Source organism: Varroa destructor, unplaced genomic scaffold (genome assembly GCF_002443255.2).
Source record: "Varroa destructor unplaced genomic scaffold, Vdes_3.0 BEIS01000003.1, whole genome shotgun sequence".
Taxonomy (NCBI): domain Eukaryota; kingdom Metazoa; phylum Arthropoda; class Arachnida; order Mesostigmata; family Varroidae; genus Varroa; species Varroa destructor.
The window spans coordinates 48,578,237-48,601,840 of record NW_019211456.1 but is presented as its reverse complement, the minus strand read 5'-3'; the positions used below and the strand labels follow the sequence as shown (position 1 = coordinate 48,601,840).

Below are 23,604 nucleotides of genomic sequence, written 5' to 3'. Positions count from 1 at the left end.
CCCCTTTCTCTGTCCTTCTTTCCTCCTCTAGATGGACGGGGTGGAGCAAAATTTAACCTCATCATCATGACCAGCATTACCGCTATCGTATTATTCATGTTATTACGTTCCTGTTATTAATGTAGGTGTTGGCATAATTCTCCTTCTAGTCATCAGCATCACGTCAATATAAGTTGTCATCAAGGTCATGAAACAGTAGTTTATCATGGTTGTTGTTATACAACGATTCGTTGCTCTATATAGATCGATCGATCGATCGATCGATAGATTGCATAAGGCGTTCATTTAACTTTTCGATATTATTACGCCCGCTCATTACTAAAGTCGAGTACATTCATGTTTACACTTTCGGTGTGACGATGCAGTTTAGATGTAACCAGGGTATTGATGCGTGCGAATACACACGGTTTAAGTGTTTGCGTGTTGTGCCTTCATATTAATGACTGTTGCTCACATTTTCCTATAATTTGATAAAACATTAGCCATTACACAAATGTCGAATTTGCCTTACAGTTGCAGGAACCGCCGGCTTCAGACCAAAAGCATTCAAGCAGAATTTCTTCACATTGTTTACAGTGCATAGAAATCGAATTTTGCCGAATAGAATCCTTTCAGTTCAGTCTAATTTCGAAAATGGCTCTCTTCTATTAATGAATGTTCAGCTTTACTTTCATTGCGTCTTTGTGAATGTGAGTCAGCGTTTATGCGTATGTGTTTACGTGTGTTTACATGTCGTGTTTACATGTGTGTTGATGCAATAATATATTAACTAAATCTAACAGTCAAATATTATATCTACATAACTGTTACGTTGCCTATTTCTCCGGCTTCCTCGTCGCCATCATCATCATCATCAAAAAAACTGTTTTTGCAGTAGTGGCATCGCGTCGAGCGATGTCATGCATTCGTGCGTCCTGTTTTTCATTTCACGACTTCGATCATGACGTGATCGCGGTAACTGCTCTGCTAATATTTCTGCCGTTGATGAGCTTTTTTAGATGTTGACTGATGCTGGAGGGCAAAAAGAAAGCTGATACCGAACTTTCATTTTTTGGCTGCTCGCAACCAGGAGCGATGACCAACATCCCGCTATGATTCTATTTATTTTCGTAGCGCAGAAATGTTTATCGTCTTTGTTGTCGATGCATGAATCGGTAAGTGTCAGAAGTAACTTACACTGGCAGCTTTTTTTTTCTTTTTTTGTTATTACGCTGCCTACTTGAAAAAATGGAGGGGATCGTGGTGTCGTCGTTGGTTGCCCACAGCTGTGTGAGTTTGTAGAATACAACAATAACTAACATATTTTCATTTATCTTTTTCAGTAGATTCAGTGTTGTTGATGCTGTATTTTTTTTTACTGTTGTAAGTTGGGTCCTTTTCTCCTTGTGGGGTCCTTTTCTCCTTTCTCCTCCGTTATCAATGACCATTCTATCCTGCTGGCGCACTCTCACCATCCCTGCAATGCTTCCAATTACTTTCTCTGTAATTCTGTCGAATGCTGATGAGCGTAACTAGCTCGACGTTTTCTACAACTCGTTCTTATTAACTAATTAATATTCTCTTTGTTTTTCTCCCGGTTAGACATTCTCACCACTCGCTTTCGGGTATCTATTGCCTATATATATATATATATATATATATATATATATATATATATATAAGATAGTTGTTAGCTAGTAGACATTATCATTATTAGATTTATTATTATTATCAATATTAAATAGTAAGGGAATTTAAGCCTCTCACTTTACCTCATTTTCATTAGCATTTCGTCAAATCTGTTTTATTCCTTCTCTTGCTATTTCTTTCTGAGCATAACTATGAACGTGAATGTGTATGTATATATATATATAACATCATCACTCGTGTTTTTAGTTATTAGTCTACTGTTGTTGTTTAGCGAATCCTCGATTTCTTTGCCTAGCTTCATTGGAGTTCAGGAAGGAAATGGGAAAAAAGTTAACGAGAGGAGTTAAGATACAGCACGGTTCAAGATGGAGCATGGAATTTTCGATAACCTAATAGATTTCTATTACTGTTACTAGTGGATTGTTTGTCTTTCGAACTTTCTGTACAAATATTCACGGGGTGCATCGCTTTATGTGCGACATTTTTACGTGTGGCTTATCAAGTATGCGTGAATTCAACCGAGGTTGTCCGCTTCCTCCTCAGCTTTCGCTACAAACCCACCCCATTGTACCCACCCACCTCGCCCACTTTTCACAGCAGCAACGACACCTCCGGCTGAACATCATCATTGTCACTGTAATACATGACGTTAGTCACTGTTATATAAAGTCGGGTGTTATTATTGTCATATAATCAAATATTATTATACGCTGTTATTTGTGTTAGCTGTTATGGATTTTTGTTTGTTGTTGTTGTTGTTGTTGTTGTAAATTCATCATTCTCTGCACTCAGTATCCCTTGTGACTGCTCGCTTAAGATTGTATTCTTCACGCCTGCATCAATATCATATTCTGTTATCATTCGTATAATAATAATAATAATAATAATGATTATTACCTATTATTCCGCCGCCCTTATTGTATTTGTGTCCTTCGCAAAGGTTGGAAAACGCGTGTGGTCTTCCGGCCGTCTAAAAGTAGGCTCTATGAACGTATGTAAATAAATGGGTTTCCAGAGTCCTTCAGCTAGTCGAGAGTCAAGGGTTTCTCGACAACTGATCGGGACACCATCCGATTTTCCCAATACTGCTTCATCAACATAATTTTGTTGTATTGATCTGGCGGCAACTTTTGAAATCGCGTGCAATCGCATTTGATTTTTGCTCGTTTACGTTTGCTCGTTCTTTGCCCCTCTTTCTACTTTCTATTTATTGTCAAACAAAGTACAAACGAGAAAGATCGGTTATTATCGTCGGTAAGAGAAAGGTAGAGGGAAGCAACGAGAACCAGTCATTGTCGCCAAGTCGTCTCATGTTAGCTTCATGCTGCAAACACCCCCGTAAATGTTAGGACACGTGCAGCTCTTCTACATGCGTTGAAGCTATGCATCCATTCACTAATCTTTCAATGAATCAATGAATGAACATTCTGTTTATGTGACTCACACCAGTGGTACATATACTATGATATTTTAGCTGTAGCAAGAGCTGTGTATAGTTTATGATGATAGTATTGTTACGCAAGCAAGGGCAACAGACCGACGAGCCTGTTTTTTTTTGTCGGTCTCAGTCACTCAATTGGCCGCCAACCAGAAAAGTGACCGGACATGTTAAGCGCGACGAGTTACGCTTTCTCATCCACAACACGTACATGTATGTTCTAGCCAGGGCGAGTGGGGGCAGTATAATGGTGCCAAAACTTCACGGCCTGCTTCATGCTCGCTTCGTATATCTTGAACTGAAGCAGATGCAGAACTACGTTGACAGAGACTGAAGTAGTGACACTGAAGTTAGGGAACAAGGCAGTGCCTACCAACATGCCATAAACAACTATATATCTCATTCAATCTTAGGTGGGCGACCACCGCTTATCCACCCATCAATCTTCAAAATATAGATACGAGAGATGAATTAAAGGGACAAAACGCTTTCCTCGCATTTGAGCGTCACTTCTATCGAGTAGACGTGGCAATTTCCCTTGGAGAATTGCGACTGTTAGTCATCCAATCGTTCCTCAGTGGGACAACCGGGACGATGACGTCGACAACAGATACCGTTGGTCAATTATATATATATTTATTTCGCGTTCGGTGTTTCGCGGATTTTACGTGCTGCCGTCACGGCTGGCGCTGCTGCCATTGCTTGTAGGCAAGGTCGGACCCGTTTGAGGTCCCGGAGCACCTCCCGGCTGGCTGCTCGGCGGCGTGGGAGCCTGCGGTCGCTGGTGGGCGCCTCCAGGAGTGTTACCCGCCGCCGACGGCGGTGCAGAGAGGGTTGCCGATGCCGATGATGGGGGCGTAGGCGTCTTTTTAGCGGGCGCGAGCTCCTCGTTACCGAGGATTGTCGCTATTTCATTCTGCATAAAAGCCCACGGTACTGTGGAACCAAGAAGTGGGCATTTTTCACCGCTAGGACAATAGACCTGCAATAAAACGTAAGTAAAGTATAAAATTAGAGCTTTATATGACAACGTTTGTATATTGATTGTACAGTAACATATCGTCAAAGGCTTTCAATAACTAAAAGTTGATTAGCTATCTGTAGTCAACATTCATCATCAGAGTGAGATTGACGTGTTAAAAGAAAGGACATGACCCTGAGGCGTGTCTTCGTACGCTTACGATGCGGTCGATTTAGTGAGTGAGTGAATATGAAGGGCTGTAGACAACAAAGTAGACAATTCATCGTAACCGGCAAGGCCGTACTAGTCTTAACAATGGTACTAGTAGCGGCACGATGCTGGCCTACGGCTGTAGCCACTGCCATAGCTGCTATATTTTATTGGCTGGAGCACAGAGGCCACGGACGTTTTGTGGCACCATAGTTGATGTAAGAGTTGGAAAGAACAGTCGAGCACGTCGTTTTTGGTCACGTCTCATCATGTGATAGTGCGTGGCCACTTCGAGATAGATGTTGGCAAAAACGAAAACTGGGAGGCTTATTGGGTCTCTCGTTTGCTTCCGCCTCTCTTTACCTCGCACACACAAACGCACCTCTCTCTCTTTTCTTTTTTGTAATCGTCCTACCTCAATCCTTCTGACGCACCGTAGGGTGTGCGTGCACGACCCATTGAATGATAATAACAACATCTCGCTATCTCTGCCCTCACCAGGCCACGAATCTCGCAAAAAGTGGTGATGCCGTCACCGCTACCATCACAGAACCGATCACACTATTGGCAGGAGAGTGCTCGTGTACCGTGTACCAATATTCTTACCTTAGCCGAGCATGCAAAACTTCGCTTTGCCAAACTGGAACTTCGTCGAAAATTTATGGCGATCTCCCATCGCTATCGTGCTTCACGTTTCGTTCACGTTGACGGGATTCTCATTATTCATATATGTGTTATTGCCACTTTGGAGATACCAGTGTCAACGATAGGCAGGCAACGTGCTGAGCGCTGGGCCCAAATTAGAATTTAATTATTAATATACGAGTAGCATCTGCACCGCGTGGGATTTCGTGTGCAACTGGTACGTTGTTACAAGTTTAAGTTAGGGAATGCGTATAAAAATACCATCAGCGTTGTGGCGCGAGAGAAGAAGTATCAACAAGCAAACGGAATAAACTGAGTTAATGTGCCTTTTTTTGTCTAACGATAACATATATATATATATATATATATATATATATATTCGACAATTTTGTGTTGGCGAATGACAACGGTTTGGCGTTCATAGTTTAAGCGAGATTTTAAATACTACAAATGCATAATATATATATATATATATATATATATATATATATTAAAAAATTTAACGTTGTTGACTAGCAGTTCACCACAGACCCTTCTCAGTCAACTCTGAACGCCGTTGAAGTTCTAACGTGATAAGTTCAACTCGTCCGTACATAAAAACGCGTTATATTCCATCGGCTAAAAGCTGTCGATCGCCTAAAGCGTTTACGCCATGAAATTAAGTGTGGTGGTGGGTACATATCAACGTCAGGTATCACTGCAACCTGCAATGACCTTGCACTAGGCCTTTAATAACGGGCTGGTTGGAACGTAATCTAGTAAACGACTCTCGCAAAGATATGACACATTTATGGCCTTACACGTAGAAATCGAGGCTATAATGGACGAATTGTACTCGAACCATTATTTACGACACTTCAAAAAAAGGAGCGTGAAAATATAATCTTGGGTAGAGTATTTGCATACCTTCATAACAGCAGCAAGTAACAACGATACCGAGAATCATGTCTCTATTTATAATTCCCGTAGGAGCCAATGTATCGAAATAATCCAGGAAAGAACAATTATTACAGCCCTCGCAAAAGAATCAGCAACCTCTAAAGAACATACGCCACTAAACTGCATGTTGCTAAATTCTAGTTAGTTGTATTGTATTTAGCTACAGCTCAAACAAGGCGTCTATTAAGAAAGTCTGCCTAAGAATCTGCTATGTTTATACTACAGAACAACTTTCCCTCAGCCAAATCCCTCTAGAATATTACCTTATCTTAGATAAAGAACCACCACTTAATTTAATGTTTTTTTAAAGATCCAATGCAGAACTGATAAAATTACCTTATTGAAGAATCCCTGCCAGACTATTCATTCAAATGGTCATCTATTTTTTGTATATATATGTATATACAACAAATCGCATTCACAGTTCGGTGCCGAAGGTAAACTTCTGCATATTACTTTAGTATTCAACGGCTTGCCACGGCTGTTCGCGCGTCGCAATACATGACTCATTCGAGCTAGGGCAAACCCCTTTGCATGCCGACATTGGGGCATATGTATCAAATGCGGAAGTTCTACCGTCACACACTGGATGATGTACAGCAAAACCTTCGGTGGTCCATTAATGCAAAAAAGGATTATGAGGATCAAGCAGGCATAAGTAGTAATAACAAACGGACGAATGATGAAACATTTAATACAAACAATGTGATGGGTTTTCTTATTTTTGTTGTTCCTGCGACCCTTACCTCCCCGCCGGCATTGGCCGCTTGCTGCTGTATGCTGTCACGGGAGCAGGGGAAGCAGAATTTGTGCGCCCCAACCGATGGACACTGTACAAAGTGGGTGTCCTCCAGCCGCTGCTGGCACAGCGTGCACTTCAAAGTGGGAGCGGACTCGGCGCCACCCCCGGCCGCCGCGCCTTTGACCCCGCTGCCACCGGACGACGCGGCGTTTGAGGCGGGTCCCCCAGGACCAGAGGCCGCTGCTCCAGGTCCCGCTGATGGCTGACCGGGCGTCGCCGATGCGGCCGACGCTGGGGATGGTGGCGGACCCTCCTGTGAGGGCTGCGCCGACAGCGAGTGGCGGGACTTTTTCGGCGCGACGGGAGGTGAATGCCGTCGTGTCGATGGAGGTGGTTCAGCCGATACCGAACTTCCATGATGAAGACCTGACGAAAAAAAAAAGAAAAACAGGAAAAATAAATTACAAAGAGCAGAGTTACGGAGAAAATGCGAATCAAGGCCAAAAACAATGTTATTAAATAGATAATTTTATAGGCAAGGTAAACATGGTTGGGTTTATGGCAACTAGCTTAATTCAAATGTGTCTTGGAATAATAAACAAGTTTGGTAATATATCGCATTTATAAATAGCTAAATCTCAATTTCACTTTATCTGTGGCAAACCACTACACAACTAGACTTGTCCCATCACATATGTATATTTGTGGATACGCGATTTCCTACGAATAGTTTTTGCTCATAGTTTTACCCTTAGCTATCCGTGCAATGTCCAAGAAAATGGTGCCGCAGATATTTAAGTTCCATTGCTCCTACCGATGTCATCAACATGGATTCACTTAATAACCTTCAAACTCCTGGCAACAAAAGGTCCCATCATACTGGCCTAAAATATTTTTCTACTATGCAAGGAAGCTATGCAAGGACGTACATCGATTATATTCCCATAGAATTAAAAAAGGATCGGTTTGGACGCCCGTTACGACTTATCTGTATCTCTGTCAGTGTAGCCCAGGCTAAGCCGCGGACCTTTGCTGAACTTCTAATTATATATTTTTCTTATAGTTAAAAGCGCTTCAGAGCCGGAAAAGAATCTCAATTCAATTTCTCGCATTATTATTTTTTCTACCCATTTCAACAACAGAGCTACCACTATGTCTACGTGTATAGTGCTACCATAAACTCACGTATCCTGAACGTATGCACACATAAAACTGTCTGTGTATGACCGCCATTGTTACAGCGCTTCGGGGCTAGACACTACTTCGATGCTTTGACCCGCCCTGTCGAGTGCAAGTTGGCCAGTTAGCGAAATATGGTAGGATTGCTAGCTATGGCTGTATAACCTATAATATTATTAGTGTCGTTTAGTAGGAACTGCCACAGAAATCGGCGTTAACGACGCTGAAAGACATGCGCGGCGCGATGTTCGCGCACTGGATCTGAGCTGAGTATGGCGTATTGCAAATATTGTGAGCGCAGACTGCCAGACACACAAAAGCACACATTATCTAAGTCCAGCTGGTCGATCGTTAGCGGATTTAGCACAGGTCGTACCACTGGCACCGGCATCGCCATGAGTGTGGCACTACAAGCCGCCGAGTCGTCAAAAGAAGGACGTCAGCTTTCCGGCCGGCCGGCCGGCCAGCCAACGAACCGACATGCGGCCAAAAAGATGACTCACACAGCGAAGGCCCACGAACAGCACGAGTCTCCAAGCAGACATGTGGGCAGGCGTTCGGACTGGTCGGCTGGATGACTGCTGGTACACACACTTTTATGTTTATACCATCCATGTCTTTCTGGGGTACTTTTTCCATCGAAAGGCAGTCGCAGAAAACAACAACAATGAATACTATAACACGAATGAGGAGAATATAATAATCGTTAAACTGCAAGTGTATATATATAACGTATGGTCTCGAATAACGCTCTTAGATAAAAAAACAACAATTATTACATATGTAGTAGTAAGAGATTAAATAATTAGAGGGACATACCTACGAATTAGAACTGAAGCCACGTTTATTGGTTCGGCTTACATCAACAGGAACAAAAACTTCGAATGCTTTGATACATATATTCTAGTAATCAGATACACAATATATTAATTAATGGAACCCGCATTGGAAACGCATTGAAAAAATGCACATAATTACATTCTTCGGCTGATCAAATGTTTCCATTGATGTGGGCTTAGCTTTTTGACCACTCCATGGATACGCTCTAATCCGACACGGGTGTCAAGTACCAACAAAACGAACTCAGTACTAAGATATTCTATAGAAAAGGTCCTTTCGATTACTGTCGAATATCCCAAAGCGATTGCCGTGCAATATATAATACACAACCATTGTGCCAACATTATTATATCGGGCGACTGCACCCTCAACTACCCAGTCATACTGTTATTAAGTATAGACTTTCAAAAAAAAAATAAATAAGTAAAGTGATATGATAATTAGTAGTCTGTGTCGTTTGGAACACAAGGGCAAGTTCATAGAGCTCAATTTAATAAGCGACGTTGAAAATGCATTCACATCTATATAATAGCTTAACTAATCGTGATCATTTTCTGTGAACATTAACCAACCGTTCCTTTCTTCGTGTGGATTGCCGGCTGAAGGCGCCTGTGCAGAGGCCAGACCTTGCTGTGCTAGCGCGCTGAGAGGCCCCTCCGGCGACGCAATACTACGTGTCAATGGGGACAGGGTAGCACCTACCGGTCCTGCAACTTGCGCCGCACTGGAACACGCCGAAGGGAATCCTGGGCCTGCTGCAGGAAGTCCATCATCAATTTTATGGAACAATAAAAGACAGACAAAAGAAAAAGGAAGGTATACAAGTAAGCAATGTGGCTAACAGCCACCATCATTATTGGATATTGTATACAGCCGGTTAGGACCAGCACTCGCAGTAAGATAATCTGCTTATTTCAAAAGGATATAATATTTTGTAAAATATATACAAAACCTGAAGTAGAATTAGATGCTGTGGGATGCAAAGCAATGAATATTTGAAACAAAATGTCAATCCACTGATATTTGTGTAAAAACTGAAATTCAGTAGCCTAAAACACTTAGGGTATCATTCCGTTGATGACAGTGGCTGAAAAATAATTACCTAGAATTGGTGATTGACTCATGGGAAAAAGCAATAAAAACTAGCTTAGGATTTAACCGGAATAAGAGGGAGATCAAATAACTGTTATGATTTTATGCAGACGAGTAAATATCATTTGGCCCGCAAGAATAATAAGAGTTTGTTAATTTATTTTATAACGATCATTATTATCACATACGTCTAAAAGACAGTGTTATCACTAGACCACTTGTAACTACATTGTCATCTTCCATAGGAGGAACTATCTTACCTTAACTTAGGCCAATCTATACGATCACACCATTTCTTTTCTCCTTTCATTTGACTTACGTTAAAATATTAATTCGCGTAACCATCATTATAACCAAATAGGGTAAACTTGGGCCAGCATTTTCTTCTTTCATTCAATTCAGCTGAGTATTTTTTGCGTCTCGTAGAAGTTTTGTTAAATGATCAATAAGTGAATTGCTTGTTTTTGTACCAGCTCCCAAGTTCCCCTATGTTTTCAAAGCTTCATTTAAAGGCAAGCTGAAATCACGTTGTGAGACCACTGATATATTGAGTTACATAACATATATCTAACCTTATATGGAACTGATTGCCGTCGATGCTAATTTTATCGAAAAGTTGCAGTACAACCTAGCTTAGTATAATCGGGATGTGTAAACATGAAATATGTATTTTTTCATTTGTTGTACGACACTCTTTATGGTCAACAGTACATATCGCATGGGGCTGTTTCACAACGCACCGTACGGCAAAAGATATCGCGACTGGTCTTGATTATGGATGAAGTTCTAATGTAAATAATTATTTTTACGAGGATAATGCACAATCACGATAATTATCATCACGATAATTAGGCTTCAGTTGGGCCTGCTGGCTTTGAAAAACAGTGCACACCTCGTTTCTATAACTCCTCACTGTATTGTTTCCAAAACAAAATGCAATTCGTGGATGTGCCACCACCTGGGTCGTTCAAGACCTGTCTTTACATTACGCAGATAAATTTCGTGTGAAGCTAAAGCAAACAAACCATAATTTTTCATCTGGCAGCAAATGATTTGCCTTCGCTGAGCACCGTCTTTTTTAGAAGAAGAAAAGTTGTCATTATGGCTTTCTGTCTTACATTTTTTGAATGATTTCGCACAAAAATATTATTATCCGCATAGTGTAGCCTCTGGCCCATATAGCCCCATTTTAGCTATATGGGCCTGGATATCAATCTTCGACGTCTATACGGGTATATTTTTTTGTGGCGCCGACTGTATTCAAAAATTCCGTCCAGAATATTTGCGTGCGTATAGCTCTCTGCTACCCTATACTTATGTAGGAAGGAAACCGAAGGCAATGCTCGCCGCGTGTCTTTGTATTTTTTTAAGAAATGTTTACGTTCTTCATCTCAGCTTCTTAGCTCATAGAATAAGTTATAATAGCGTGTTCTACTATATATCTAAGCACGTGTAACATCGACAAATCACTTCCTAATACTTCCTGCAGTTTTATCATAATACTACTAACTTGAATACAAGTTACATATATGTAAGTTCTATGGAATAGCATTAATCGCAATAAATTGTTGTTCTTATTGCTTCAACAGACTTGTATAGGCTGTGAGGTTAAAACTATTGTCTGGAAGCCGCTGCTGCAACCCCCTTCTTCCTCTCCCTCGTACCTCTCGCTCTGCACTTTACAAACTCGCAGAGACCAACACACACACACACATATACACTTCTATACACTAGATGGCAGAGAGAGAGAGAAGCAATAGGATCTCATCACACAGTAGCATAGTGTGAGTCATGGTACGTTGTCTGGCCGTGCACTAACAGCAATTGCATCTGTAAGATCATGATTTCATCCATCATCGGCACTGCTAACGTTAACTGCCCGCTGGAACAACTGACAGACAGAACGCGGTCATCTACGGCGTCATTCTAGAGTCATACAACTTCCTTCACATGCTTTCCTTGAAGCGGCCGAAGCGATTATTGGAAATGTGGACCGACATTTGTTCTCCCAGTCTTTTGATCTCCTTTCAACGAGGACTATAATCACTGATTCAACGCCGCCGCTTACCGTCATCTCGAAGATGTCACAGCAGTGACAACATCAGCAACAACAAAATCATGGTACACGATAGAACACAACTAGTCTCCATCTCGTTCTTTCCTTGAGAGCGTTGTGTAGTTGCCGTTGCTGGCGTCAGCGTCGCGGCTTTTGCTTAAGCGCAAGACAAGGTATTCCAGCTGCCGAATATGACAAAATCAGCAGATCCAACCGGCCACCAGTCAATAACCGGCCGGTTTATGCAATGTCGCCTAGATGCCTCGGCGGATGGGCTGGCGTTCGCCTTGTTGTTCGACAATAAATACGATTCCCGCTGAAAATTTAAGCGTCGGCTTTGCTTAAATTGGCATTGGTAAAAACGGAAACACGACCAGTGTCTACTCGCCCTTCTCTTCACTCGCCTGCAATCGTTTACAGTAATACTGCTAGGAGTAGTTATGTGCAGTTATAATCATAACAGGGCAATTCGAACGATGAAAATTGATCCGTTAAGTACTGGCCCACGGCGGCGGCGCCGCCACCGACACCACTAGCATGTTCGACGCGCGCGCGCAATTTTCTTCCTCTCATTCTACTCCGTACTGTTTGTCTATTCGTGAGGACGCTCTTGTCTGTGTGTGTAGGTGTGAGTGCATGCGTGCGTGCGTGCGTGTGCGCGCGCGCGCGCGCGCGCGCTCGCGTGTGTGTGTTTGTACAAATGTTATGCATGGTTTGCCTTCATGCTGCTAGCTGTACGCCGCCAGTAGGCTGGAATGATAATGTCCCTGGCAGGGTAACGAAGTGCGCCATTGTCGTCTGCTCTCGTTCTAAGCAAATCATCCTCACAATTAACAGCACCAGTACCACTATTACACTACGGTACTTCTGCTGCAGTTCGAGCAAAATAGATGTCGCGCCGCCGCAGGTCGCGCACGGCAAAAAAAGACCGTGACGTCACGAGCTCACTCACATCATACAGACGAACGACACATCGACGGACAGACAACGGAATGGGCAGGCAGACAGAGAGACGAGCGGCCGCTACTGCCGCTAGTCTTTGATACAAAGCAGGCAGAACAAAGGAGACAAGAGTTACTGGGATATGCCCAGATGGGCACTGTAACATTGTTGCCAGCGACAACAACGGTTGCTTAGCTGACGCGCGATATACATTCCTAGTTAGATATCCAGATATAGATGGATAAATGTGTGGTTTACGTCACCAGGACCGCATGAACCTATTGCCTGCTGCATTAGCAACGCTAGTGGTAGTTGTAGTGAGAGCAAAAATACCGGCGCGATGGATGGTGGTGAGGGAAATTGAAGCCGGAGAAGGAGAATACTCAAAAGGACAAAATGCGCTAAAATGGTATTCCTGATGTGACTATTGTTAGTATTTGCATCGCTGCTGCTGCTATTGCTGACATTACTAGTGACAGTTAAGATTCTGGAAATCTAGTACGCGACTAATAGTAGAACACACATACGCTTTGAGAAGGAAGCAAGAGACGGTGAAATTAATTGGTGTCGGCTAAAACAAGGCTATTAACGACCCCTATTATTATTATCATCAGATGAAAATAACAATATATATATGTATATATATATATATATATACATAAAAAGTGTAGAAGCTAAGTAAGAGAGAGAACTTTAGTCCATATGATATTTTAATTTCTCTATTATTACCTATGATGAACCACGATAAGCATGTTGCCAGTTGCGTAACTGGTTGCTTTGTATTCATTAGAATTATTGACGATAGAACGCTGTTACACTTTTCTTTCGAAAGGCCAGAAAAAGTAGTAGAAGCGGATGAGGTACGAACGGTCGCATAAAAAAACGTTTTTACCTAGCGTCCACTTTAATTAATTAAAAATAATCAGAAAGCTAAGTATTTACCCTGATATATGTAAGTTAAGCAGGCAAACATGTTCCCAGCTTTATTATATGTAGTCCGAGCTTGTCGTCGACAAAATAGATAAAGGACAGACGGATAGATATATATATATCGAAAACAAATAAGTCTGTCTTTTGTTTATTTTGTCGACGACAAGCTCAGGCTATATAGTTGGTAGATCGTGTCTCCGCGATAGTGAAGCTGGGAACATATCTGCCTAGTTAAGTCAGAAACTCCTCGAATAGGTTCGAATCCGGGGATCGACACAATTCCTTTCGGGCTGGAACGAACCAGCCGTCTGAAGTAATATCAAGCAGGCGTGGAATAAGATCTTTAGGCAGCGAATAGCAACTCTGTGGATTGGCGGCGATGACTGTGGCCACCAACGCTAACCCACCGCTACTGCCTATTTATTTATGGCTCTGCGTTACCTGCCTGCCTGCCTGTCCTTGTCTATCCCAGCTCTGAGCTATAGTGTGTGCTTGCGCGTCTAAGTCTTTCGGTTGTCTCAGGCTGCACCGCGACCGACCGTGCTTCACTCAGCAGTGCTTCGCTCACTAGTCTACCATTTGGCCTGCATCATTTACTAACATGACCACTGCTGAGTCAACTTAGCAGTAAGTAAGAGAATCACCAGTGATTCTCTACCCCTCATAGTTTCTTCACATTTCTACTATGGAGAAATGAGCAGTTGATTATAGCGGCCATTCCGCTGATGGTATCGTCGTTGCTGGTTCACTGACTGCGGAAAGACTGACTGTTATGAAGCGCGCGACAGCTACTGCAACCGCGCTAATATGACGCACTTGCTGTGAATACAAATATAATAATCGAGTAATTCATTTCGCTTTTGCACGTCTCCTGCGCGTACTCTCTTTCCCTTTGTCGGCGTGCCTTTCTTGTTGTTTGCCCGTCTGCACGCTCAGTGACATGCGTGCTCGGCGATAGCTGTGGAAATAATGGTGGCGGATCAGCTGGCTTATTTTCTTTTGTGCTTCTTCTCGTCATTAACACATAGGCTGGAGGGCAAGGGACGTGGGTGTTTATTGTCGGAGAATAAGTAAACCTTCGCAATGTTGCTGCCACGGTAGCACCGGCCAAACACAGGCCTAAATTTAGCCTGACAACAGTAAAATGTAAAGTCGCGGAGCACACGAACGGACGGGCAAGGGAAGCAGCGCCATAGCACTTAGATGTCAACTCTGGGATCGCCGTACAGGGTTAGTCGGAGGTGGGGCGACGAGGAAAAAAGTATGACAGATACACAGATGAACAATATGTACGTATACACACGGGGGCGACATCAACGGCACCTTGTCTCAACAGTAGCCATGGAAGCGTTTAGTAGAGGCCACTGCAATCTGCAGTCCGCAACACGAGGTCTTGGGCGCATAACATTGGAATTACTAACGGACACGTTCAACCGACTGCTATCCGACTGAAGGCGCATTTAACTATCTTTTAATAACAATATGTTTAATCACTTAAACCTTGTTGCATATATCAGATCTCAAACAAGAATGAGAGAGGAAGCAGCGAGAAAACTATCGATATCAAAGTTTAGGTGCAAGAAACGCTGAAACGCAGAGAGGCACGCGCGTATTTGATTCGTCAGTTCAATAGGCAAAGCGATTGTCAATGATCAATTATTTGAGAACAAGTTTGAGCAAGCAAGGAAGCTTCGCCGTAGCACTTAGTCATTTGTTAAGGAACTACACTACTTTCCTTTTATGCGATCGAAGAAAGGCTAGAAGACGGAAAGTTTTATCCGTGTATCTGTACACCTCCACCTTAAAAACTAACCATCGCCGGAAGCTCTGTATGACGACATAACGAACAAAAGCTCCTTTATCCGAATGTTGTAATCAACGCGACGCGGCGCACAAAGCTGCTCGTTCTACATAAATGGCGGTCAACATAGACGTCTCCTAGAGGAAAGCATTTGTGCAAAAGGTCATGGGAAGATAGCGGGAAATACCATTCTGTTGTATGGCTTCAGGCAGGGCACAACGCGTCACTGTGCACCGTGGCAGCCGGCGTTGCCGGCTCTAGGTGCGTCAGATGGAAAGATTACAGGTCTAAACAGGTAGAAGGGCGTGAGCGTAGCGAGCGAACCAGAACAGTCTTCGACTCGGGAGACAGCACAACTGATTGCAAAGTCGTTGGTTTTTTACCGCTTCGCATGAGCGGTCGAACACGTCAGTGGATCGGTGCAACCTCGATATTAGAGTGTCTGCTCTACAAACGAGATTATTTCTACTGCAATTGGTGTACCCAGGCGACCCTAAAGCACGCATGAGCTGGCTAAAGAACACCGAGCAAAAAAACTCGCTGAATACGCCATTCAAAGGGCATAATATTAAAAGCGAGCAATGAGGCCAGTTCGACATAAACAAGCAGAACCTAAAATGTGTTAGAGATAAAACCGCATGTTTTGTAACATCGCAGAGGACACGACACAGTTGCCCGGCCATAGTGTGACTGAGAACTTTAAAAGATATTGGTTCAATGCGCGCCCAGTTTTGTAACAGTTTCATGCAAGAACTTAAATGTTTGTTCAATAGCGCGATCCGTAAGCGTTTTATTAAATTTAATTATTTTCGGACAAGTTTCATAATATATGTACAGATGCAGCAGAGAAGAACTTCCCATTTGTACTTGCGCCAGCTTTTAGACACTGATATTTCTAGGCTTACCCAGAATGGCGCCGAGTGCATCTCGGGTATTAGACTTTCACAAATGTATTTATTGAGGACTCGGAAGCTAATGCGGCATATTTTAACACTAGAGACATTTTACCCCCGCCTTGTATAGCAGACTACGTCACACGTGTCGCATGGTTATCAATCGGTAGATGATGCTCAGAAGCTGTCTGAATCTCGCGCGTTCTTTTGTGCTACTGCCACGATACTCGGGTTGATATAAATGGCGACTTTCGATGGGTCGTCGTCGGCCATCTCTTTTCTCCAAATCCTACTTCTGGGTACAACTGACCGTGTTGGACTAACGCCGTTTTCACTGATCTAACACCACAGTCATCTTTTAGATAGGAGCCACAGGCAAAGACTTAAATAACATGACGTTATTCTTCGAGCCTTATTGTCTCGCAATAATAACAACAACAACAGCAACAACAATCTACTGTACTTTTTCAACAATTGCACTACACGTCTCGTAGGCTCGAGTTAAGAACTATGGTACTTTATAAAACTAGTATCCGTTTAGATTACTAGCAGTACTTATGACTGGTATAACAAGCTTGCGATAAGTTACTTGGTATAACTTAGCAGCAAGAGGCTTTAACTATTAATTCAAATAGTTAATCATAGTGCAAGAGAGTACTTCTTCGATCCGACTGTTGTTGCTTACTAAAAAATATATTCATATAGGACCAACTCGCACGAAAAATAATATAAAAATAATAAGAAATTTTTGAGTTGCCAATATTGATTGTCGATTTGTGCATCTCAACTTGCAATTAAGCCCCGCTGGAAAGCAAACAGAAAAACATTTAATGCACAGTGCAGTGAACGGCCTTGAAGGCAGGCACAATATTAGTTTCTTAATAAAAGAGCTACAAATGCAGCCAAAGCTGTAACTGGTAAAGCCTATTTGCCTAACTGCTCTAGCAAAGGCCGAACAGAACGAGCTGGGATTCCTATTTCGTCAGAAAGTTCAAATCAAAACTTATACAAGTTAAACGCAACGGCACTCAGGCAATATTTACTTGTTAGCTTTAATAGTTTGCGGAGCTGTATGATGAATGTCGTGCAAATTGTCCACGTTTGTTACATTAAACTTAGTATTTTTTAAAACACGTTCTACCTTTTGTTTCCTCATTCTCCAAGTCGATTTTCACGACATCGAAAGGAAAAAAGCTTTCGATTGAGCCGTTGTTTCGCAAAGCTGTGGCCCGCCAGTAGCTAGTGCGAGAAATCATTGTCACCTGTTGGACACCTATAATGCATGTGGCATACGACGTTGCCAACGTATATATGGCCGTATGAAGCCTTTCCACCGCGCATATAAGGCCCATGTGAACACACAGAGCAGCTATAGAATACCAATAGCGACGCTGCGTGTGCTTCGTGTACGTCGAGATAATAGAAATCGAACATTTAAAAATAGATGGAACAAACGAGTTAAATGGAATAAATTAAAAATGGCCAATAAGAAATATCAAAGACTGATTACGAGAGTGTTTATTCGATGATTGCCGTCGTTGTATCGGCGGCGGCGACGACGACGACGACGACGCTGACACGTCGTCCTGTGTAGCGCTCGTGTTTGTTGTTATATGGGTCTTCGTTGTTTTCAGCCGCCTCTCGTCCGCTTAACAGATAAAGTCAATTTGTATTTGCTAGCGGAAACAGCCAAAGTCACACAGAAAGGTAAACGTCGAATAGCGCAAGTATGATGGCTATACAAATCCGGCACAGTAAAATATTTGCTAGTGAATGCCATGATCGGCTGTTTTCTACGCGTTCCCGTACCACTGACGCCATCCGCCGGGGGTAAAAGTATGATTTACCTAGTCTTGCTAGTCCAAATGGCGTTTTGCTTTACTTTAGCGCTTTTACCTAGAGAGCAACGTCGCTTCCGAATTAAACAGATCTGCTCTATATGGATCGGCGATTAAGTATCGAGGTCTACTTCGGGAGCTGCATTTGGCTTCACGTTGTGCCCCGTTCATGATTACAATGAATTACATAAGCCACCAATTACCACAGCCAAACGGGCATACGGTTGCCATTGCCACCGCGGCGATGTGGAAGCCGACGCAGCGTTCATACGAAATATTGGAAAGAAAGACCAGTAACTGCCGCTGATATTGCATCGCGTCGCCACGGCACCATGGATCATACGTTTGTGCGGCCGTGGCACATCCTATGCGAACCGCCAATTAGTACATAACATGAATATTGACAGTAACATTTCGTGCGTTTCCGCGGACGTTACCGTCGTCGACATAACTAAATGAACGCCAACGGACCGCTGTAAGTGCCAAGTTCAAAGATGTTAACGCCTCACGTAACTCACCTACGAGAGTACCCGTCTATACATCGGAGAGGGGGTAGTATTAGTAATCATAATAATCTAGGACAAATTAAGCGGCGAGAGTTTGATCACGGCTGTTGCGTCGACTGCTCACGCCGGTCCTGTATCTGTAGCTCGTGACCATTATCCCTTTATGTATGCTATGTACAAATAATAGCTGGCTAGTTACGATGCGCAGGCATCAGAGTGACGTAGTATCAAATATTGCATGAAAATAATGGATGTGAGCAAGAGGCGAGCGAAAGTTAACGAAATTATCACTCAGCACAAGATGGATGAATCATAAAACGCACCAAAACGGGGTATGAATGATAATACCTGTCCCTCTTTCACTGACCCAAACATGGCTGTCAGACACGGCACGACGAACGAGTACCACTACTAAGAACGTTTTCGATAATATTAAAATTCGAATTGTCAACAGCTAGCCAAACGCATAGCGGACTATAGAAAGCTGATGATGAACTATGCAATCCCATGTTTGGCTGCCTTCTTTCATATTTTAAACTAGCTAGGTCTTCTGCTCGATGATAGGTCATTACCATGCCCCACTTGTATGTAGCTGTTTCATTAAATAACGGCAACGAACAAGACAATTAATGGCATCCAAGGACTACTGCTCCTTTCACTTCCTTTTCATCGAGTTCCGTCCGATCAAGCGAACGAGTAGCGCTCTCTGAGAGCGTCGTACAAGCGACTAATATTATAGGTCACCGTTTAAAACGTGTGCCTAATGAAAGAAGAAAGGTATAAAATGTTTCATACAACGCACAAGTCCTCTCGCATCCGGTAGACGTAAATAGCTACTGTAGTTTGTGTACGCACACTTTTTCATAGCAAATTTAAGTTATCATAACTGATTATGTATAAGCTGTTTGTCATTCTTCTTCATGATTGCACCATACCCGTTTCATAAAACTGTTATAAGACTATCTCAGCACGCGTTGCTGCAAACATCAGTAAAAACATAACACCGGCTTTCATTCAGTGCCACCTGTAATTTTATTGTCATCGCTACTATCTCCGGAGAGTCAGTTTCTTTCGTTTACTCTTCACCTTCCTCGCGGATGACGCCATTCGCCTCGATGTAATCGTAGCAAGTTTCTCCTGCTGGCAATGACTGGCTTTTCACCATTCCCGCCGTTGATAAAACAAAGTACAATAATAATATCTCCTGCCTTGGCTACCGTCGCTGTGTTTTTCTTTGTCCGTTCCTGTATGGGCTATCCGAGCATATAGTCTAGTCAGTGCCATCTCTCGCTGACGCCAGGGAGAAAAAGACAGGGGCCAGACGACCGAGGCCAAACAGAACAGAAACCAACGGAACGGAACCCGCCAGACAGAACAGTATACAACGCGCCTGCGCGCGTAACCCAGCGGCAAAAGTGCGCACACGACGACGGCATAACGCCAGCAATAATACGACTTCTTCTATTTACTCTCTGCTCTCCTTTTGTCGCTATCAACATGAAACGAATGATGACGGCGATACCAATGGTGTGAAACTGACAAAATAGGCCAAAACAACAGAGCACTAACGGCCGGACATATAGTATAGGTACTGGCTGATCGTCGTCACCACCGTCAACCCCGAAATATGAAGTATCTGTTCCGAAAACCTCTTGCTTCTACTGCTGCGGTTAAACCCCAACGATTTTTTGGCAGACCTTAGAGAAAGGCACACTCAGACAAATATATAATACTTTGCGTATGTCGTTCCCATCGACATGACAATGTGAGTACACGCATCCATAAATACGGCTGCCATCACGATGCACGTATGCAAGCGAGCATTATGGCTTCGTGAAATAAACCTACGTACGCCTTTTCGATTAATCCAGGTCCGTGGGCCTGCTCTGTACGCATAGACCCATTATAGCCCAAAGATTCTGGCCCAAACCAGGGTACCAAGTTAATTTGGCACCTCGTGCCGCTATGGGGCACGACGTCGACTGGCATCAAGGACTCCACAGCACACGATATTCCCTTGCCTGTTTGCGGCTGTGCCGGTTCCGTTGTTTGCCGCTGGTTGCTTGCCGCAGTACAAAGGCAGCTGTACGAGCGGCGGCGGCGGCTCCAGGGCAACGGCGGTTGTCCTGGCTGGCACCCGTCATCGCTACCCGCAGCGTCGCAGCGGTTTGCCAGAACAACTGAAGTAGAACTGGAAAGCCGCTACAGACACTGCTGCTTCTGTTATCGTTTCTAGCTGACTCAGTCTAGCTGTTGCCCTTCACTGACGTGAAACGTTTTTTTCACTTGCCATAACCGGCGTCGTACGCCGGCGACTCGCTCGCTTGATCGGATAACTGCTAGTCTAGATAGCATAAGCTGGCAGTGGTTGTCAATGCTGCGGAACGTGGCCGTTGTGTGACGCGCTCACGTAAAACTTTGCCAAATTCACCTGCTGTTCGAGAGGCGCGTCTTTGTTGCCTAAAGGCTCGTTATTTTGGTACTGGACGGCTGCCTGCTTACTTGCTGGCTTTGTTGCGCCGTTAGGCCTAATAGGATGAGAATTTTATGTGAATTAGCTCTCGCCGTCACTGCCCTGCTCACTCCCGCGGGAGGCAATGAACGAATCAGACACAGCAGTAGCCTTGTCGAGCCGATCACCGATGGCGGTTACGCCAAGCGACGAATCAAACGTTTGCTTGACCGGTGGTTCGAAGTCAGAACATTCACTTCTATAGACTGCGAACACTATCAGAGGAGCGACAATATTGCGATTCGTTCTCCGGGCCGCTTGTGGCTGTATGGAGTCATGACGGCGATCAGCTGAAGTTTTAGCCGGGGCAGTAACTGGCTAGCCGGCCGGCCAGCCGGCTGGCTGGCTGGCTTGCTAACAGCTAACTGACGGAGGCGAGCTGGCGCCGCGACGCTGCTGTTGAGAAGTTGAACTACCTTGAACTGCTGACAGAAGCATGCAACGTTAAAAAGGACAATACAAAATTGCTGCCAAAGATTCGTCTGCCTGGGTATAATCCGACGTCGAGCAATCCACACCGTGTCTGCGGTTACAGTTGCGATATGTGTGCATGTGTGCGTAATGGCGTTTGGCGGAACCGGAAAACACGACCCTGGCTGGTATAAAAAGCCCGACATTACCTATATTACCCCTCAGGTTGTTGATTACTGTGTTAGGTACTAAGTTTTCCTATGGCTCCATTACATGCATAATTACACGAACCAATAAACCGAAAGCTCCATTAAACATTTAACACAAGTCCCAATAGCATCCAAATCATATATGTATACGCGTTTTATTAAACAGTTCTAAATACTATAAGTACACTGAAAGATTGATATGAGACCGTCTGCAGAGAGGGTCTATCTATAGAAACGTAAGGCATTTTTGTTATACGCCACATTTAAGTTGACTAGACACGTGAACAGCCAGCTGTTTCCATCATCACGATTCCTAAGGAGACCATAACAATTTTTGATATAACTCGCTGAACAATATAACCTGTATCCATTAAATTTTCTGCATATCACGTTGCCACAACACGTGGGGAGTAAAGGCGCCCTTGAGTAGCAGTCTTTTGTTTATTCCGTGGAATCCTATGCAAAGCTCTCACTTTTCGGCGACATTCACTGGTTCTAAGAATGGGCTTTGTACGGTATTCTTATCCGTGTTCAATTTGTGCTGTTTTTAACGCGATTTCCCTGCAGAGACCTACTACAAGTCTTTTTTTTTTTTTTTTTCTAACCTAGTGAAATGTAAGGATAAAGCGTGCATCATAGTACGTCAAGAGTAAAGGCTAAACACTTCTTATAACGGTCTTTTCAGGGAAATTTCACGTGCTAAAAAAACATCACCTTCCTTTGTCATTATGCAAATTATCGATCCTTTTAAGATTACTATTTTGTTCGGTTAACAAATTGCCTGCAACCATCATTACACTGATGTCGGTGCCGTCAAACCTTTAATGTGGATGTAATACTCACCTGAAAATATGGTGACTGGAGTCTAAGTAGAGTCTTTTGTTTAGTGATAATCGCATAAAAGCTTTTATGTTTCTTGTTTCAAGGGCAATAAGTTGTTGAATTTGAGTATGAATATAGACATCGTAAAAATGTCTTTCTTTTGTGCGACTTGCTGCACGGTGGGCATCCATCCGTCAGCAGTACGTGAAAGATAGAAAGAGTAGTAAAAAAAAAAAAAAAAAAAAAAGAAGTTTGCCTCTCTCTTTGACATCGCCTGTTTCGTCCGTTCTCGCATTACTGCGTTAAGGATCAGAGAGACACGTTCGTTCTAGGCTTCCTACCCACGGCACTCCTCTTCCCCTTTCTGTTCGTCCGTATGTAGTCGTTTAGTCTTCCCATTCTCGGCCTCCATCACAGACGCTCTTCTTTCTTTGAAAGCAGAGTACATCTCCGATTCCAGGCAGGGCTGATCCCATAGCGAATCTTGTGATTCCTGCCACGTGCGTTACTCTCCGACACTGAGCAGACCGATAGACGTGGCTCAACTCAGAAGAAACGTTTGTTCCCTTCCACCATCAACACTACCAAGCCCCAGAAACGACCTACAACCGACCCAGCAGACCCTTTTTCTGTATTCGTTTCGAGCACTGCCTGGTGCGCGGCCCATGCCAGCATCTCCTCCACTTCTGCGTCAATGGTTCAATCGTCGTCCCCTCAGAGTGCCCTCGCCATTTTCTTGCCACACCTCTTCCAGAGTCAGTAGTATGCTGCTGCTTCTATATAGCAGCAACCACACCAAAACTGCCATTGGTTCCTTCCCACAAAACAGGCAAGACTGGTTTAAGCGGTAGTAAGTCCAAGTCAGCCAGTTCCCTGTCAGTACGGAATACCAATCATGTCCTACTACCCTTCGAACTAGACACTCTCTGAATTCTGGGGGCGGCCGATGGTAGTGGCTCCTTATAGTGTAGTCACCTACCACCACGGTCACGACTGGTCGCCTCAACAG

The 23,604-nt window shown here is 43.5% G+C and overlaps 1 protein-coding gene and 1 long non-coding RNA gene across 5 annotated transcripts in view; one reads left to right on the top strand and one right to left on the bottom strand.

Moving 5' to 3' along the window:
• Positions 1 to 1,017: 1,017 nt before the first annotated feature.
• LOC147757071 (uncharacterized) lies at positions 1,018 to 9,750 on the top strand. The gene is made up of 3 exons (XR_015323887.1): positions 1,018 to 1,154; positions 4,740 to 5,100; positions 9,189 to 9,750. It is a non-coding gene; the product is annotated as an uncharacterized LOC147757071 (long non-coding RNA).
• The window catches only part of Pits (Protein interacting with Ttk69 and Sin3A), a 41,434-nt gene continuing 19,572 nt past the window's right edge, over positions 1,743 to 23,604 (bottom strand). The window contains exons 2-5 of one of the 4 annotated variants that reach the window (XR_015323882.1): positions 9,156 to 9,338; positions 6,569 to 6,990; positions 2,527 to 4,049; positions 1,743 to 2,263 (exon numbers count right to left, since the gene is read on the bottom strand). Coding sequence is in view for 3 of the 4 variants with exons in the window: in XM_022800571.2 (XP_022656306.1) it covers positions 3,732 to 4,049; positions 6,569 to 6,990; positions 9,156 to 9,338 (923 nt within the window). In the remaining variant the exon portion in view is untranslated. Of the gene's footprint in view, positions 4,050 to 6,568; positions 6,991 to 9,155; positions 9,339 to 23,604 lie in introns of all 4 variants that reach the window. The other 3 variants (XM_022800572.2, XM_022800571.2, XM_022800573.2) reach the window with 3 other exon arrangements.